We start from the raw sequence: 16,740 nt of genomic DNA, 5'->3' as shown, positions 1-16,740 counted from the left end.
TTACAGGGTCCGATTTGTCGGTTCCTTGCAGAGAAGGCGCCGACGGCCCGTACTTATCGTCAGGTCCTGGGCCTGATGGCGGCGACCATAGAGGTAGTTCCGTGGGCCAGGGCGCACATGCGTCAGGTACAGTCAGCTCTGTTCAGTCGTTGGTCCCCTCTGTCGCAGGACTTGGAAATGTGTTGTCCGCTGTCGGTGGCCCCTCGTCTCAGTCTCCGCTGGTGGCTCAACCCGCGCAATTTGGGAACAGGAATGCCGTTGGAGTCCCCACAGGGGCTGGTAATGGTCACGGATGCCAGTCTGCAAGGTTGGGGGGCACATTGTCTCGGTCAGGTAGCTCAAGGCCGGTGGTCTCGGGCAGAAGCAGAGTGGTCCATCAACCGGCTGGAAACTCGGGCCATTCGGGTGGTGCTCCAGGCCTTGACGTCGGTGGTTCGCCACAAGGCAGTCCGAGTGCTCTGTGACAATGCCATGGCAGTAGCATATGTCAACCGTCAAGGGGGGACGAAGAGCCTTGGCGGCGCAGTTGAACTCATCTTCAGGCTCTCTTGGCAGCGCATGTGGCCGGGGTAGGTCACATAGATGCAGATTATCTCAGCAGGCACACTCTAGATCCCAGAGAGTGGTCTTTTCTTCGGTCAGTGTTCCAGTGAGTTGTGTCGGTCTGGGGACTTTCGGTGATCTTAGGGCAACGGCTCGCTATGCGCAAGTTCAGAGATTTTTTGTTTTTTCAGTCGCTGAAGAGACCCTTGAGCGGAGGGAATTGACGCTCTTCTGTTGCCTTGGCCTCGGGAGTGACTGTATGTGTTTCCTCCGTGGCTGTTAGTCGGTCGAGTAATATAGCGCATCGAACATCACTTCGGTCGGGTGATTCTGGTAGCTCCGGATTGGCAGCATCGACCATGGTACGGAGACCTGGTGCGGTTGGCAGGGGCGGCGGCCCTGCCTTTGTTGGGATCAGTTCTGTGTCAAAGCCCGATAATCATGCCGGTTCCGGCTCGGTTTTCGCTTATGGCTTGGCTCTTGAGCGGCACAAGTTGAAGAAGAAGGGGCTTTCGTCCAGTGGCTTTGCTACGATGTTGAGTTGCCGTAGACGATCCACTTCCTTGGCGTATGTCCGGGTTTGGAGAATCTTTGAGCACTGGTGTGAAGACCATCGAGTTCGGCCGTTTCGCTCTTCGGTGGCGGAAGTTTTGGAATTTTTGCACGATGGTGTTGATAGGGGTCTGGCCTTGTCTACACTGAAGGTTCAGGTGGCAGCTTTGTCATGTTTTCGTGGGAAGCTTCAGTGAAAGTCCTTCGCGTCTGTGCCTGAGGTAGTGCGTTTTTTGAAGGGTGTTAAGTTGCTGCGTCCACCTCAGTGACGGATGGTGCCTCCGTGGGATTTGAAGCTAGTTTTGGATGCTTTGATCAGGCCTCCGTTTGTGCCGCTGGTATCGGCATCTTGTAAGGATTTATCTTTAAAGACGGTCTTGTTGGTGGCGATTACTTCAGCACGGAGTGTTTCAGAGCTTCAGGCTTTGTCTTGTAGGGAACCATTTTTGTCCTTTCTGAGGGAAAGGTTTCGTTGCGGATGGTGCTTTCCTTTTTTTGCCCAAGGTGGTTTCCGAGTTCCATGTTAATCAGGTCATCTCTCTGCCAGTGTTGGGTGATATGGCTGGAGATTCGGAGCAGCGTGGTATTGCCAAGCTGGATGTCAGGAGAGTTTTGAGTTGTTATCTCTCTGGAACTCAGGACTTCAGAGCCTCTGACCGTTTGTTCGTTCTTCATGGTGGCCCAAAGAAGGGTGCAGCGGCTCCTAAGGTGACCATAGCACGGTGGTTGAAGGAGGCGGTTGCATCTGCTTACTTGGTGAAGGGTCCTGTGGTGCCTAGGGGCTGGTCTGCTCATTCCACTAGGGGAATGGCAGCCTCGTGGGCGGAGAATAGTATGATTTCTCTGTTAGATATTTGTTGGGCTGCGGTTTGGTTTTCGTTGCATTCCTTTGTGAAGCATTATAGGATTCCTGTGCATGCAAAGGACGAGGTGCGCTTTGGGGCAGCAGTTTTGACCTCTGGCCTTAGTAGGTCCCTCCCGTAAGTTAGTTACTGCTCTGGTACGTCCCACGCGTCTTGACCGGTCTGGAGGGTCGCTGAGGAAGGTGAAATTAGATCTTACCTGCTAATTTTCTTTCCTCTAGACCCTCCAGACCGGTCAAGAGCCCGCCCTGTCTGTATTGGAGGCCAGGAGGTGTGTTTGTTGGATAATTCTTGGCTGCTGTAGATTGTTGTTTCTCTAATTGCAGACTGTTTATTTCTGTTTTGTGATAGGAGTCCGGGACAGGTGGGGCTCTTCTTTGATAGTCCACCTGTAGAAGCCCAACTGTTTTATCAAAGGCAAAGGAACATGTTTCCGTAAGAGCAAGCGGAAGATGTTTCTTGTTTTTGCAGTTTACTGTGACCACGTACAGGGTTGCTAGTTGTTGTTAGTGTTTTTTGTTTCTCTGCTTTGTCAGGGTTATACTGGCTAGTGGAGGTTCTGCACAGGTTATATATACAGGCTTCAAAAGCTTAGTGTTTTCTCAGTCTCCCTCTGCTGGTAGGAGGACATAACCCACGCGTCTTGACCGGTCTGGAGGGTCTAGAGGAAAGAAAATTAGCAGGTAAGATCTAATTTCACCTTGATCCCCCACCAACCAGTAAGAGATCTGGCCCCTACAGACCAGGTAGATGCTCCAAATCAACTCGTTACCTGCATGACAGACAGCTGTCGGCAATGGTCACCTGTATGAAAGACACCTGTCCACAGACTCAGTGAATCAGTCAGACTCTAACCTCTACAAAATGGCCAAGAGCAAGGAGCTGTCTAAGGATGTCAGGGACAAGATCATACACCTGCACAAGGCTGGAATGGGCTACAAAACCATCAGTAAGACGCTGGGCGAGAAGGAGACAACTGTTGGTGCCATAGTAAGAAAATGGAAGAAGTACAAAATGACTGTCAATCGACAAAGATCTGGGGCTCCACGCAAAATCTCACCTCGTGGGGTATCCTTGATCATGAGGAAGGTTAGAAATCAGCCTACAACTACAAGGGGGGAACTTGTCAATGATCTCAAGGCAGCTGGGACCACTGTCACCACGAAAACCATTGGTAACACATTACGACATAACGGATTGCAATCCTGCAGTGCCCGCAAGGTCCCCCTGCTCCGGAAGGCACATGTGACGGCCCGTCTGAAGTTTGCCAGTGAACACCTGGATGATGCCGAGAGTGATTGGGAGAAGGTGCTGTGGTCAGATGAGACAAAAATTGAGCTCTTTGGCATGAACTCAACTCGCCGTGTTTGGAGGAAGAGAAATGCTGCCTATGACCCAAAGAACACCGTCCCCACTGTCAAGCATGGAGGTGGAAATGTTATGTTTTGGGGGTGTTTCTCTGCTAAGGGCACAGGACTACTTCACCGCATCAATGGGAGAATGGATGGGGCCATGTACCGTACAATTCTGAGTGACAACCTCCTTCCCTCCGCCAGGGCCTTAAAAATGGGTCGTGGCTGGGTCTTCCAGCACGACAATGACCCAAAACATACAGCCAAGGCAACAAAGGAGTGGCTCAGGAAGAAGCACATTAGGGTCATGGAGTGGCCTAGCCAGTCACCAGACCTTAATCCCATTGAAAACTTATGGAGGGAGCTGAAGCTGCGAGTTGCCAAGCGACAGCCCAGAACTCTTAATGATTTAGAGATGATCTGCAAAGAGGAGTGGACCAAAATTCCTCCTGACATGTGTGCAAACCTCATCATCAACTACAGAAGACGTCTGACCGCTGTGCTTGCCAACAAGGGTTTTGCCACCAAGTATTAGGTCTTGTTTGCCAGAGGGATTAAATACTTATTTCCCTCTGCAGAATGCAAATAAATTCATATACTTTCCACAATGTGATTTTCCGGATTTAATTTGTGATGTGCTATCTCTCACTGTTACCAATAACCTACCTTTCAATTATGGGCTGCTCATGTCTTTGTCAGTGGGCAAACTTACAAAATCAGCAAGGGATCAAATACTTATTTCCACCACTGTACATTAATTCATCCCCCCCCCCAACATGAGACCCATCAACCATTGAGATACAGAGACCTCCAGCCCCTTCTGTACATGCCATGGTGATTGAAAAAAAAAAAAGTGAATCTCTGGATTTTATCATCCAGCTCTAAACATTGTTCTGAATTTGTGGAACAATTTATCTAATATTCATTATAATAATCAGTGGTAGAGTTTGGTATGCACCACCTATAAATCTGAATCATATCTAGCAAAGAAATCCAATAAGATACATAAATTCACAGATAAATGGTCTCCTATATCTTCTTTAGTCCAGGATACTGCCAGACCATATCTTATGTGTAAGTGTATCACAATGTCAAGGCTTGAAGTTCTACATTGCTGTTTCTCTTTTGTATTTTGCAAAATCTTTGACTAAAGAAACGTAAACTAACAGCACCATTTAAGCAAATTTGGGTAATTTGTACCAAAAACATCAAGCAACACTGTACATACTTGCTCGCTACTTACTTACTTTTTCTACCGTGCAAAAGTAATATCAGTGTGATGCCATTGTTTACACTAACCATAAAAAAGCTACATAATGTAAAGTGTCTTATTGCTGAATTTTCAACAAAGAATTGGACTGGGGGGGGGGCTTAAATTAGCTGCTGAAAAAGATTGATGGAACTGGTACAAGAGAGAAGGTCAGAAGGGAAAAACGTTGTCAGTGTGATTGATGCTCCATAAGACAGTGGCGAAACGCATCTTCACTTTTGTGTCTGCTCAGGGAAGACATTTTGAATACATGCTGTGACTGAAATTAACCTTATCGCTTACTTTGCAGGAAAAATGCCATGTTCGTTACTAATCAAAAAAGATTACATAGTTGTCCAGTGTATGTTTAGCAAAATCATGTTGATTCATTACAGTTTTTTTGTCTTTTATTTTACAAGCTAAGTGACAACAGCATTAGGGTGTGATCGTGTTGTATTGTTGTTCTCTTCTTTTCAACACATTTCTACACATAACGTAGTAGATGATGGCAGATAAAGACCTGAACTATCTATCCAGTCTGCCCAACAGTCACACTCATTATCGATTCATGAGTAAACAATCAATGAATGTGATATAAAGTCCTTGATCCTGGTCTTTTTTTGCCTTTTATGGGACATATGTACATATGTTATGCTGTATTCCCGCCTTAGATAAAGGTGGTTTAGAAATAGTAAATTCTAATTCCATAGAATTCCGCCCGGCACTGTCCTTACATTGCAACTACTGAAAACAAATCGGTACACGGTAACTTATAAGGTATAAGGTCAGCTTCCCTTTTTTTCTATTCACCATGTATATATACAAATGCATGTGTGTGTGTAAGAATACATATATGCAGAGAAACACACTTATAAAATATATCCACAGTCCCACCCACCAACTCAGAAATAAACCGAGGGAGGGGGGAGCTGCCAACCATGTAATACAATCTACAGTCACCTGTTGGAATTTATTTCTACAAAAAGAGGCAAAATGCACAGCACATCAAGAAGCCAGTTTGTTTTGAATTTTATAAAACCATCTCTCTGAACTATTGGGGCTAGGGGCCGTCACTGGCTGGCTGACTCACTTATCTTCTGGATTGGAAGATGTACAAGACTGGCTGTGGGATGCAGTGACAGAGGCATAACACGTAGCATGTGGCACTTATCACAAAACATGGTCCGTATTAACAAGATTCCCAATTACATCACTTTATTGGCAGGACAAGTTTCAGAATAATTTACAAACTAGTAACATAAAATTGCAGAGCACATTAACCAGAATGATTCCCAGGTTCCGGTGCCAAACAGGATTGCCCCAGGTCAGATCACATTTCATGCCCAACAGCAGAATACAGCAGGAGTGCTAAGAGGGAGGGAGAGCTAGGGAGAATTGTTATAAGCAGGTCCTTCCAGTCTTTTCTTTAGAAAATGTACTGTACCTGCACACTGCCACCCCCCACCCCATCCTGCTCACCCAAGAAAAGCCTGAAAATACAGAGTCCCCACAGCAGAAAGCGACAGATTACACAGGAGAGAGGAAAGAGCACAATAGGGAGAAAAGATCACGGGAAAACTGGGACCCAAGGACTGAATAACAGACTTAAGGAAGAAAAGAGACAGTGCTTGTTACTCTAGGCTGGGATCCATGTCTAGCATCACCTGGAAAACCGGACAATGGGCTGCATGGGACAAGCCCAGCACAATGTCTGAAGGAGCAAAGATTGCAGCTTCCCACAGCCTAACACAGGGAACTGATTTCGCTTTTGCTGCAGCCCCACTTGCAACAAGTGCTGGCGAGTCCCAAGATGACATCCCGACCTCTGCGCTCCGAGTGAAACAGTGTGTCCAAGACATCCTCTGCCAGCCCTACATTGCCAGTCTGCTTGCTTGACCCTGCCAGATATTCCCTCCAGCTCAACTGGTTCCCAGAGTCAGGGAGGCCGCTCTTCCAATTCCCAGTGTTTTCTTCCCCAGAATCTGTGACTGCAGGACTGCTGAATCCATCAGGGAACTTGGCTGGCAAGAGAAAAGAAATCCACAGAGAAAGAAACAAAAGCATTAATGCATCATGCATGTGCCTGGCTTTGGAACACATTTCACTGTGACCCTATGGAAAGCAATTTGTCTCCTCCAGATCAGCAAATTTTCAATAGGGAGGTTTGCCAGAATTTGGGCAAACTTCACCCCAAGTTTGAAACCTCTTGCTAGTCTAAATCATCACTTACTGTAAATGCTTTTCTGTTGCATGTTGAGAAATGCTTAACCAAAAAAGTTGAGTCATTCTCCTGACTTTTGATGCCTGATCTCAAGAGGGGGAGCAGAAGCAGGGTTATGGGAGGCACAGGCCTGTGCTTGTTTTGAAGTGTCTTCCCTGCATTTTTACATCTACAGCATCACACTGAAAGATTTGGGAGCCTCAGGTTCAACCATTTACAGCAACAGAAGGTTCCTTGACCTGGTTGTCCATAGAATCATTGTAGCATTTTTGCTCCCTCTTAGACTAGGCCTCAGATCTCTGGAGAGCACAGGTGCCTCCAGGGTGAAAGAGACAGGGAGCCAGATGTAGTTCCTCAATTCCTCTTTCAAAATAATTTTTCAACAAGAAAAACTTGAAGGAGGATTTGTAAAGCCAGGACTGACTCTCCCATTGTCTGTCACAGATCTGTGAATGTGTCACTGGATCACCTTTTCAAGTGTAAGTTTGTATGGCTAATTTTCATAAATCACCAGATATAAATCTGCCCCTCATTGTCCCTGAATTATCCCAAGCATCTTATCCAATGGAAACATTCTTGGCTTGGCTACCTCAGAGCTGCCAGTGATTTCTGGGTGGAAACTTTGAATGAGTCCTGGCTTTCCAACACTTCCCTCCAGTCCCCAGTACATTTTGGTACCTACAAGGAACATTTAAAATGCAAGAAACAAACTACATATCCCACAATGCACTAGGTCATCGCAAATGGAAAAAAAACCCAGAAACTACATATCCCACTACATCAGGATGCAAATTCAAAACTCAGAATTGGCTGATTCTAGGAGACAGGTTACTATTGATTGATTGATGTATTAGGATTTATTTACCGCCTTTTTGAAGAAATTCACTCAAGGCAGTGTACAGTTTACTCAACTAAAAGTCCCATCTTTTGTTACCCACCTGCCTGTGAGCCCCCAGCTCGCCGCCACCTGGACCCACCACACGTGAAGATAACAGCCCGAATAAACTCTCTGCCACACAGCTTCACACCATAAGGTGGGTTCTGTCCCTCAGCCTCCACCGCCACTTCCGATGCCAGCACCCAGATGGCGACAACGAGCACAAACTTCTGCATTCTGAGGCTCAGAGGGACAAGTAACCTGAGGAGAGGTAACAATGTGTTCTCCAGGGGACTCTCCTGCCTCATTTATACCTTCTCTCTCCACCTCCCTCCACAGAGAGACTGACCTTTTCCTGTGCCTCACCTCTGCCTCTCTCTTTTACATGACAATAGAGATACCTCAGTCACCTGCAGCGAGATGCCTGACCCAAGATTTTCTCTGAAGTGGAGATAATTTTTGTGCACGCATCGGAGATGAGAAAAGTCAGGGATTCATCGCTTGTACTGTGATGGTAGCAGATAACCTTTCCTTCTGAATAAGCAACACCAGCTGAATAATAGTGTTCCCATCTTACACAGTAACAGATTGTATGTGAACTGGTCTCTTCTGGTCTGTCCACTTCTTTTACTTCCAACCATAGAATGGGACCGAGGGTAGGAAATGCTCTTTACATATCTCCCTCCACTGTACTGTGCCCTCCCAGCCCCTCTGTAATTCATGTCCAGCACCTCTTCCATCCCATGTCCTACCCACAGGGTCCCACAACAACCTGAATAACCACCAATGCCAGCAAGGCTGTAAGCAGGAGGGGAGGGGTGTAATGTTCCAACTAAGTGGAAAATCGGAGGTAACCAGGGGTGGCTCAAGACTGTAAAGAGCCCTAAGTGTTGCACTGCCCCTTCTCCCATTGCCATTCAGGCCTCTAGGTAACAATTGTGATCACCCACCCCCACCTGCACCTTTTACGGAGCAATGCTGTCAAAATAGAAAATGGAACCTCATGCTCTCAAATATTAATCTCTGTTTCATGGATTACAAAAAAAACTATACCAAGCTTGTTTTCTGCATAGCTCTCAAAACTTGAGATGCCCAGTCTTCCAATTTCCTAAGGTCTTCCTGCAATTTTTCTCAGTCCACACATGTTTTAACAACTTTGAATAGTTTTGTGTCATCTACAAATTGAATCACCTCACTTGTCATCCTGATTTACAGATCATTTATAAATATGTTAAATTAAATAGCACTGGTCTCAGTCCAGATCCCTGCAACACTCCACTATTCACCCTCCTCCACTGAGAAAAATATCCATTTAACCCTACCCTCTGTTTTCTGTCCAATAACCAAATCCTAATCCACACCAGAACCTTGCCTCCTATCCCATGACTCTCTGATTTTCTCAGGAGTCTCTCATGAGGAACTTTATCAAAAGCTTTTTGAAAATCTAGATACATTACATCAATTGGCTCACCAGTAGCACAGAAAAAGGGACAAGAGTGATGGAGGGAATGATGCACAAGCCACAGGGAGGAGTGGGCACAGGGGTGAATTTTAGAGAGAGATGCAGGAGCTGTTGTGGTGGAGAGGGGCAGTAGAATACCATAGGGCATGGTCCTGCAAGTGCATTACGGTGGTGTGATCCTGTGGGGATATGGTACTGCAGGAACAGTGCTGCAGGGTGTAAAGGTCATTTTTAAACTATCTAGGAGCCCTCTCAGCCTCTCTGGCTTGTCCTTCTTCATTATGCACTTTGACAGAACTTTTTGAATGCTAATACCTCCTCCTCCAACCTTGTCTTAGCTGTAATTCAGTTTGCTGAACTTTAGATATCTATATCTAATTAATCTGTGTCCCCAGATAAGAGACTTTTGTGTAGGCAAATGTCACAGTGTCAGCCTGCAGCACCTGAAAAGCTGCAGACAATGCAGGAAGCGGTACCTCAGCAGATACACAGCAATCTTAACATTTCTGAATAGAAATGACTGATCTAGCTGGTATCGCTCAGGAGGCTGCATAAATACTCCCCAAGGTCATCTCGAAAGGACACACGTTTCTGTGAAGAGCTGGATGAGAAGTATGTGGTAGAAGAAAGTTTTGTCATAACTTCTGGGGTCAGTCTATTGCCTGAAATCACAAAATCCAGCAACAGATAAGACAACAGCTCCTTGCAAACCTCCAAACAACATTATGAATACAGCACCAGCACTATAAGGACAGGGAGAGCACCTGAAACCTAAAAGCAAGTCACTTACTCCACCGCCCCAGGTACAAAATAAGTACCTGAATATAATACACAAACCGCTTAGACTGTAACCACAGAAAGGCGGTATATCAAGTCCCATCCCCTGCCCTCCCTTTTCCTTACATACAAAGAATAAATCTCCAACTCTGATAGCATTAGAGAAAGGAAAAGTTTTATTATGTCAGTGCTGAGAGAAGTCAGCAATCAGATTCTGTCTAAAGTACATAGATTTGTGATGCATCTTATATAGTGTTACAATACTGTTATTTCCATAAGTACCGCTCAGGATGATACATACATGGCTCATAAGTGCATATATGCAATGTTGATTAGTAAACAGTGGATATACACCAAATCAAATCCCACAGTCTTTGGTAACCAATAATGATATGAAGAAACTACAACCAAGACTGAAAAATGCTGTTCCACTAACAAAGCTAACAGCACTACAAACACATATGTTTGATATCTTTTAAAATCCTTTTTCAATGTTTTTTTTTTATTTTACTTTGTTCTTTTTCTTTGACTTCGTATTAAAGAGTGCCCTCAGCAAAAACAAATTTTTTTAGGCAATACATTTCTTTGCCAAGTGGTATAGCACTTCTTTCATCGGGCTTCTCTTTGTTTGTATATGTGCTATTGCCTCTCTTAAACAGTGCTACTCTTTAAATAAATAAATCAAATCAAAACATGAACTTATCTCTGAATGTGCTCTATGACGTGCACAGTGTTTTCTTGCTTGTCACGTATCACTTCACTCTCCACAGCCACTGCCTCTGACCGATTGACTGGCTTCCCCTGAAAACGATTAGTGAACAGTAACACTCAGTTTTCTCTCTTAACATCTCTCACTAATGAAGGATGCTCGTTAGTACACCTAGAATTAGCAGTGGATACATAAAATTATACAATTCAGACGTGTGTGGTTTGCAAAAGTTGGTCAAGAGGCAGGGCTTTTTTTGAGGGGATACTTGGGGGTACTGAGTACCGGCACCTTTTCCATTGTCTGCTAAAATTGACCCATGGTCCCCAAGTTTTAATGAAAGAGCTCAGGTTCAACACTCAAATTCTGCCTTGTCATAGATCTGTGACTGGTTGTAGGGGGCCTAGCTATTGTGGGGTGGGTCCCTCAATGATCACCCCACCCCTGAAGGGTGGTCTGGCATTTGAGTACTGGCACCTTTTTCGCTAGAAAAAAATGCACTTTCAAGAGGTAACGAGAACAGGCCAATATTTGACCCTTCACATCCTCTCACATCTCTGAGGACTATACACTATGCCAGCTGTCTTACATAAAGCGCATTTCCTATTTCATATCATTACAACATAACCACTTTTGTCTGGCGTACACAGAGACTTACAAAGCACCTGCAGTATCCTTCATAGTAAATCACTGGAAATTCACGCTGTATAAGTCTCTGATGAGACCCCATTTAAAGTACTGTGGACATTTCTTTTTCACAGAGCGGGTGGTCGATGCTCTCTTGAGGGAGGCGGTGGAGACACAGTGATGGAAATCATAAAGGCGAGGGATAAACACAGAGGATCCCTAATTAGAAAATGGATGGTATCAAAACAAAATATGTATCCAGTTTTGTGCTTTGAATGTATTATGTTTTTAGTAAGTTTATATACATCTTGTATTATTGTTTACATAGTTATTTACTTTTATACACGGTATTTCTTGTGACCCCTGAGGCAGGCGTCTTCATCCACCGAAACATGGACCCGTGTTGGGGCATTCTACCTGTGCTATATAAATAAAGAATTTCTGAATATCTCCTCCCAGGCTGAAAGTAATTTTGTCGCCCTCTGCTCCTGTGTTGCTTCACTTTGATGTCTCGTGGAGTGAGTGTCCCGCTGCTGCTTTATTACACCACGGTATAAAAACAAAACTTCAACGACTGTGTGTGTATTGATATGTCGAGTGGTGCTTAGATGGTGACTCCTGATGTGAGGAACTAAGGCCTGCGCTGGGCAGACGTCTAAGATCTGTGTCAACTTCCCTATGAGGAAAGGCTAAAGCGGCTAGGGCTCTTCAGCTTGGAAAAAAGGTGGCTGAGGGGAGATATGATAGAGGTCTATAAAATAATGAGTGGAGTTGAACGGGTAGACTTGAATTGCTTGTTTACTCTTTCCGAAAATACTAGGACTAGGGGGCATGCGATGAAGCTACAAAGTAGTAAATTTAAAATGAATGGGAGAAAAATGTCTTCACTCAACGTGTAATTAAACTCTGGAATTTGTAGCCAGAGAATGTGGTAAAGGCGGTTAGCTTAGCAGAGTTTACAAAGGGTTTGGACAGCTTCCTAAAGGAAAAGTCCATAGACCATTATTAAAATGGACTTGGGGAAAATCCACTGCTTATTTCTGGGATAAGCAGCATAAAATGTTTTGTACGTTTTTTGGATCTTGCCAGGTATTTGTGACCTGGATTGGCCACTGTTTGAAACAGGATGCTGGGCTTGATGGACCTTTGGTCTGTCCCAGTGTGGCAATATTTATATACTTATGTATTTATGTGTCTCTTGTATGGCTAGAGGGATCAGGATCGGCTGGAGCGAACTTCAATGGTAACTCCAGTAGCTGGAATGTATGGACAGTGCTGGGTGGACTTCTGTGCTCTGGCAGCAAAGATCAGGATCAAGTATAGGTATGGTTTAATCATGTTGATAATGAGTGTGACTGTTAGACTGGATGGACCATTTAGGTCTTTATCTGTCATCATCTATTGTGTTACACTTAATGGTGTAGTGCCGCTGAATATCAGAACTGCCAATCTGATAGCTGGTGGTTTTATGCGCAGTCTGGGGTAGGTTAGGCACTTACATGGTTTGGAGTGGATATTAGAAGTCCACTGTCAGGAGAGCCTCTTCCTTCTACTAAGTGTGAGGTCTGAGAGAGCCTTCCATGCGATCGTTTTTCCACTGGCAGAAAATGCAGGTCTCCTGAGATTTTTCTGCCACATTCTGGGTCAGAAAGATGAGTTTACTATCTGGCAAGAATCAGCGTGAAAATGGTGTTATGTAAATAAATGTGGAGTCCAATAGCGAAATCAATGACATTTAACAGTGGCACCGGTCACTCCCCAGCATCTCAAGCTGGGCACAAAAAGAAAATCAGAGACCCTGAGGTCAGGCAACCAGACAGGCTCACACACAGTACGAATTTCTAGTTACAAGCACAGTGCCATGTCTGTCCTTAGAATACTAAACAGCAGTGAAGAAATCATGGGGGACTCTTGATAACACTAGCAATGGACTGTAACCTTTCTGAGGCAGAAACTCCATCCCATTATGTCTGTTATTCACTGTGTGCCTCTAGTGCAAGGGTTCTTCCTTGGGATGCACTCTTGAACTTTCTATTTTATATGCTGCAGATGCTTTTTTAGCCTGCCCTATTAATTCAAAACAAAAATCCTTCAACCCAGAATCCTTACAAGCTGCCTATTCAACCAACCCTAAACTCTGCAGACAATGCTTCACTTGCAACTACTGGAAGTAATACTTCGACCCTAAATCAAACTCTCTTCCAACCGTCTCAAAAGATTTAAGCCCACTACCCTGCAGGACCAGATGTACAGACTAAACACCACAACACTGCCAGACTGGCCAATTAATAACCTAATCTTGTATTCTAATATCTGGATTACACCAGATTGAGATATACTGCGAACCAGGCCATGACAAATCCAAACACCGAGCTACAAACTTGAACACCCTCGGCAACCTCTGTACAATTAAAGAATTTGTTGCCGGAGAACGTGGTGAAGGCGGTTAGCTTGGCAGAGTTTAAAAGGGGTTAGACGGTTTCCTAAAGGACAAGTCCATATACCTACTTCTAAATGGACTTGGGAAAAATCCATAATTCCAGGAATAACATGTATAGAATGTTTGTACGTTTGGGAAGCTCGCCAGGTGCCCTTGGCCTGGATTGGCCGCTGTTGTGGACAGGATGCTGGGCTCGATGGACCCTTGGTCTTTTCCCAGTGTGGCATTACTTATGTACTTATAAGTTATTATGAAGTTGATAGAAATATTTAAATAGAATATAAAATTGGATATTAATCATCTATGGCCTTTTTAAAAAATACTTTAGCGTTTGAAAATTGAAGAAAGGATTTTTAATAGCAGTAATTATTTCAATACGTATATATTAAATTTAGGATGAGTAAATGATTAATCGGGGGTTGTCACTGTTTTCTCTACATATCATAGGATTATAAAGTTGGTTAAATCTTATTTTAAATGTAGGGTTTATTGTTTTATAAATACAAAATAAAGTTTAACTTTGAAAATGTCCATTAACAGTATATTTAGAATGCTGTGATTTTTGTATGACTACTGGACACATGAGCTCTTTCAAATTTTATCTCTAGTGTATGCTATTCTTAAATCAATATCTCCAAAGCATAACATTCTAAAATATACAATTAATTAACTTTTTCAAAGTTTACCCTGATGTTTTTTGTTTGTTTTGCAAAATTGCCTAACAAGGAAAGGAATTAATTAACCCCTACGATTGTAACAAAAAAAAAGTATGTTATGAGACATTTCAATAACTGTAGGACTGAATATGTTGTATATATTATTTACTGTCCCTCTCAAAGAAATTATGTGGAGGAGTGGTCTAGTGGTTAGAGCACTGGTCATTACATCCCGAGGTGGCCAGTTCAAATCCCACTGCTGCTCCTTGTGATCTTGGGCAAGTCACTTAACCCTCCATTGCCTCAGGTACAAACTTAGAGTGTGAGCCCTTCTGGGACAGAGAAATAGCCAGAGTACCTGAATGTAACTCACCTTGAGCTACTACTGAAAAAGGTGTAAGCAAAATCTAAATAAATTATTTGAGATTCTGTTGCTACTATCTGAGAATTTACCTGGAATGTTGCTACTATTTCTGTAGCTACTATTGGAGATTCTACATGGAATGTTGCTATTCCACTAGCAACATTCCACTTAGAAGCCTGCCCTTGCAGATCAGCAACACGGCCGCGCAGGCTTCTGTTTCTGTGAGTCTGACGTCCTGCACGACAAGCAGACATCTGAAAATAACTTTATCTGAACCTAAATCTAATTTAAAGATGTGCAGAACACAGGCACCTTTGGCTGAACATTGTATCAAGTTTTCACATAGTTTATCTGAATTAAGATGGTTTGGAATTGACTAAGAAGCAGTTTGGGATCAGGGGCATAGCCACAGGTGGGCCCAGTCCTATCCATTTTTGCCCGAAGCCCACTCTAACTATCACCAATCTAACATCCCTTGCTGCCTTCCTCCCGCAGGTCCGGCCATCTAGGTTCATTGCATCTTCCTGCTGCCGCGGTGCCTGCAGCTTTAATTAGACGTGTTTTTGCTGTCAGCGATTCAGACTGGCACTCTAGGGTGGCCTTCTCTCTGCCGCTTCCAGCAGTCACATAAACATGAAGTTTTATCAAAGAGTGCCAGACATGGCAGAGGGAAGGCTGCCTTTAAGTGCCTATGAGGCATATTTTGAAAGCACTTAGCCTTCCAAAGTTCCATAGGTTTCTATGGAACTTTGGAAGGCTAAGTGCTTTGAAAATATGCCTCTATGTGAATCGCTGCTAGCAACAGTCAACAATGAAAGCGGCTGTGGCATGGCAGGCAGGAAGAGTCAACCATCTCAGACAGCTGATCCTGCTGGAGGAAAGGCAGCAAGGGGCTGGAGGAAAAGAAGGAGCTGCTTGATGTGGGATGAATAAGAGGAGGAGGGGGGCTTGAAGAGAGAAAGATGCTGGTCATGAGAGGAAGAGAAGGAGGGGGCTGGAGGGAAGGGAAGGGAAGGGAGAGAGGTGCTGGATGTGACACAAAGAGGAGGAGGCTGGAGGGAAGGGAAGGGAAGGGAAGGGAAGGGAGAGAGCTGCTGGATGTGGGACAAAGAGGAGGGGCTGGAGGGAAGGTAAAGAGCTGCTGGACTTTTGGGAGGAAGAGAAGGAGGTGGCTAGATTGAAGGGAGAGAGATGCTGGATGTGGGAGGAAGAGGAGGAGGGGGCTGGAGGGAAGGGAAAGAGCTGCTAGACTTCTGAGAGGAAAAGAAGGAGGGGCTGGATTGAAAGGAGAGAGCTGTTGGATGTAGGAGGACCAGGAGGAGGGAGCTGGAGGGAAGGGATAGAACTGCTGGATGTGGGAGGAAGAGGAGGAGGGAGCTGGAGGGAAGGGAGAGAGCTCCTGGAACAGCACAAGGGGTAAGGGAAGGGAATCAGAGATGCCAGGCCTCACAGCAGGAGAGAGGGTGGAAAGGCAAGCAATCAAGCAAGCAAGCAAGCAAACCAGATGCTGGAAATGGGGGAGAGGGAGAGAAGCTGGAAGGGGTAGGGTTGGAGAGGAGAGAGATATATTGGCATGGGGGAGGAAGAGAGGACATGGAAATATAGGGACACAGAGAAAGGGAGATACTGAACATGGAGGAAGATAGAGGCACAGAGATGGAAGAAGATGGATAGTGGACATGGAGACAGTAGAAATGTCAAATGGACAGAAAACCTTGGTGAGTGAGTTAGGAGAAGACAAAGGGAAGCAGAAACCAGAGCCTGGGGCCAACATGATTTGAAAAATAAAATTATCACACAACAAAAGGTAGAAAAGGAGAAATTAGACCTTACCTGCTAATTTGCTTTCCTTTAATCCCTCCGGACCGGCCCAGGATTGGACTGATGGGTTGTGCACGTCTACCAGCAGGTGGAGACTGAGAAAAAAAACTTTGACTAGATAGCCAATAAGAGCCCTGGTCATGTGACCCTAGCCTCAGTATTTGAATAACAAAGCAGAAAGAAGAAGAAGAACAGTCTGTGCCCCAAGGAATTCAAGCAACCAGGGAGCA

At 44.7% G+C, this 16,740-nt stretch overlaps 1 protein-coding gene across 1 annotated transcript; it reads right to left on the bottom strand.

The window, feature by feature from the left end:
• Window positions 1–5,757: 5,757 nt before the first annotated feature.
• On the bottom strand, window positions 5,758–7,167 carry RLN3 (relaxin 3). Its single transcript, XM_030195265.1, has 2 exons — window positions 6,790–7,167; window positions 5,758–6,580 (listed from the first exon to the last, which is right to left on the bottom strand). The coding sequence occupies exons 1-2, from the start codon at window positions 6,809–6,811 to the stop codon at window positions 6,303–6,305; spliced, it is 300 nt and encodes a 99-aa protein (XP_030051125.1). The 5' UTR covers window positions 6,812–7,167; the 3' UTR covers window positions 5,758–6,302.
• Window positions 7,168–16,740: the final 9,573 nt, after the last annotated feature.

Source organism: Microcaecilia unicolor, chromosome 3 (genome assembly GCF_901765095.1).
Source record: "Microcaecilia unicolor chromosome 3, aMicUni1.1, whole genome shotgun sequence".
Classification (NCBI taxonomy): Eukaryota; Metazoa; Chordata; class Amphibia; order Gymnophiona; family Siphonopidae; genus Microcaecilia; species Microcaecilia unicolor.
This window is presented reverse-complemented; position numbering and strand designations above follow the sequence as displayed.

Excerpts from the sequence above, each read along its gene's own strand:
- RLN3 (XM_030195265.1), bottom strand. The coding sequence starts at position 6,811 with ATGCAACAGAAAAGCATTTACA. Across the intron at positions 6,581-6,789 it reads GCAACAGAAAAGCATTTACA|CCAAGTTCCCTGATGGATTC; the intron begins GTAAGTGATGAT and ends TTCTCTTGCCAG.